General features: G+C 47.6%; 1 protein-coding gene across 1 annotated transcript in view; it reads left to right on the top strand. All coding sequences in view use genetic code 11, as the record gives it.

The window, feature by feature from the left end:
* Positions 1-445: 445 nt before the first annotated feature.
* EGR_09130 (Multidrug resistance protein 3) overlaps positions 446-2,840 on the top strand; it is a gene marked incomplete at both ends in the record, with an annotated part of 6,362 nt that continues 3,967 nt past the window's right edge. The window contains 2 exons of the mRNA XM_024498379.1: positions 446-1,348; positions 1,493-1,570. Of these exons, the coding sequence (XP_024347201.1) occupies positions 446-1,348; positions 1,493-1,570 (981 nt within the window). The remainder of the gene's footprint in view (positions 1,349-1,492; positions 1,571-2,840) is intronic.

The raw sequence follows: 2,840 nt of genomic DNA, 5'->3' as shown, positions 1-2,840 counted from the left end.
GTGGGTCAGGCCTTCCAGCAGTTTGAGCACTTCAACTTTGCCGTTACCGCCGCTAGCGAGATTTTTCCCATCATTGATCGGGTGAGAGCGATGTACAACATTCGGTGATTAACTCAACCCACTTCATCTCTCCTATTAATCGACATTTGTTCATCGTGTTTATCCGTCCATGTATACCGTTTATCCTCTATTCATTTTTTCCATTCACGTAGATGTGCTTAATTTCTCATCACTTTCTCGACTATCCATTCATGATGACTGCCGTTCCGCGTCAATTTTTCCATGTTCATTCCACCCATCTATCCACATTATCTTCTTTCCACACTAATTCAACTTAACTACCCCCTTAGAACTGGGAGTTGTAATCGTTCTGAGATCAGTAGCATCTTACGCCCTTTTTACTGTATCACGATGTTTTCTAAACACTTATCGTAATGATACTGCGATGCTGTGCTTGGTTTACGGAAATGGAGATGTCAAGCATATGAAGCTGGTGGTGAATATGTTGAGGCACTTGGTCAATTTAGCATCGACGGTTTATCCATGTTGCCCTCCCTCTCTGCAGATTCCTCCCATCGACAAGATGGCTAACGACGAAAAGGTGCGCCTCTCGACCCTCCAATGCGACATCGTCTTCGAGGATGTGTCCTTTACCTATCCCACTCGCCCTGACGTCCTGGTCCTCGATCACTTCTCGTGGCACCTCCGACCCGGTCAAAATCTCGCCATCGTCGGCGCCAGTGGTTCAGGCAAAAGTACGTTGGTTCAACTCCTCCAACGTCTGTATGATCCTGACTCGGGTCGGATCACAGTTGACGGTGTGGATCTGCGTGATCTTGACCTGGCTTGGTGGCGATCCTGTCTCGGAGTGGTGTCGCAGGAGCCCACTCTCTTCGCGGGCTCATTGAGGAAGAACATCTGTTTGGGGAAGCCAAATGCCACATTGGAGGAGGTGGAAGCAGCTGCCAAACTGGCACACGCTCACGACTTTATCTCAAGGCTGCCCGAGGCTTACGAGACTGTATTCGTGGCACAGGATGGTGGAGGGGTGATGTCAGGAGGTCAGAAGCAGCGGGTGGCTATTGCGAGAGCTCTTATTCGAGATCCGAAACTGCTGTTGCTGGATGAGGCGACATCGGCGTTGGATACGCGGTCGGAGAAGGCGGTGCAAGTGGCATTGGATGAGGCGAGGAAGGGTAGGACAACGGTGACAGTGGCGCATAGACTGTCGACGGTGCGAGACGCAGATGTGATATTGGTGATGGAGAGAGGGCGCGTGGTGGAGGCGGGCAGTCATGAGGAGTTGATGGTGCGGGCTGGAGTGTATGCCAATTTGGTGATGCGTGGAGTAGGTTTGACATTTGGAATTGCTGTCGATGCATTCCCTAGAGGACGCTATGCCTTGCAGACGCATTTTATTTTGATTCAACACCTTAGTATTGCATTGTGCAAGAAGTAGAAGTGAGTGGTTAATTCAATGCCTCTTTTTTAGCTGAAAGAGAAGGAGGATGAGTCAGATGATGATAGTGACGACGACAATGCGGGAAGCATCATTAGAGCTACTCAACAGGTTAGTCTTTCGAAAAGTGTGGTTCACTCGTTGTATTTCGTAGTTACGCAGTCAGATTCACCTTCTGGACTTCTGTGCAGTTTTATATCATTTCAACTGATCAGGCATTACAAATTTTGTTACCGGATTACAAGGAAAACAGAGGTGATCACTGTTCTGCGTTAGTCCGGGAGGAGTCTTGAAGGTACCGGCGGGCATCATGGGAGCCCATTTGAATGTGGGCTTCGAGCTACTTGATGACAGAGTCAAAGATACTTATCTCTACCACTTTCATTGGGCAGTTGCGTTGATTGCTTTGCACAGGTTGACCTGTTAGTCATTTCGATTAGAAATAACGGTCAAATAAGTTGGTCTTTCGATGTACTTTTTAGTTGACATAACTCTAATGCGTTTTTGCAGTTAATGATTTGCTGTGCGGATCGCTAGGCTCATGAAAGCGTGGGAGGTTAGATGGGTTATTCTGCTGTGCACGTTTTAGGATGAAGGCAAAGGTGATCTGAAGGAGGTGAGTTTTTGTTTGATGAGCCTTTATTAGTCCCTGATCAGTTTGGGCAAAATGTCCCCTAAACTTCTCAAATTTGTTTTCCTCAGCTCGATGAAGATGGTGATGTTGAAGGAAGACGGTCGTGTCCTCACTGAGTGAATCGGTTGATGACATCGTAAGTTGGTTTTGGAGTGCCAGTAGATGTAGCAGGCAATAGGACGTGGAGATCTCTCTTCGTATTCCTCCACTGGGTCAGAGGGAGTGGTTTGTGTTCCCTTTGTTTGCATTACATGTCCCGGTTGTCTTTTCTTAGTTTTCAACTTCGTATCTGAGGTCTCACGACTCGTTTCTAGTCAACTTACTTTGTGACTAAGAGGGCTGCCGACTCACTTGCTTTATGTGACATTATTATGTGGGCTGAATGACTGAATGAAGTGGTGGTTGGGTTTTCAGAGTGTATGATGAATGGATGGGTGGGCAATATTTTGCCGCAGATGACTGAATAGGTGGGTGGACTGATGTTTGTGTAGGTAGGTTGATTGATTGGTGGGAATGAGCTGCTGGGTGCACAAGCAGTTCGGGAGAGCCCTGAGGTCCGTTGTCTCCATGACAGTTCGTTTTAATTACCGATGTTCCCTACTTTACTTTATGTGTTAGATAGTGAAGAAGAAACCGAACACCCTCTTGGAGCTCTTGCGTTTAAATGCGCCAGAGAAGTGGTACCTCGTCCTGGGCTGCATCACCTCCGCTTTGATCGGTGGAACGCAGGCTGCCTTCGTTATCGTC

The sequence above is a fragment of the Echinococcus granulosus genome (assembly GCF_000524195.1).
Source record: "Echinococcus granulosus chromosome Unknown EG_S00133, whole genome shotgun sequence".
Taxonomy (NCBI): domain Eukaryota; kingdom Metazoa; phylum Platyhelminthes; class Cestoda; order Cyclophyllidea; family Taeniidae; genus Echinococcus; species Echinococcus granulosus.
Note: the sequence above shows the minus strand (reverse complement) of the source record. Positions and strands in the feature narration are given on the sequence as shown.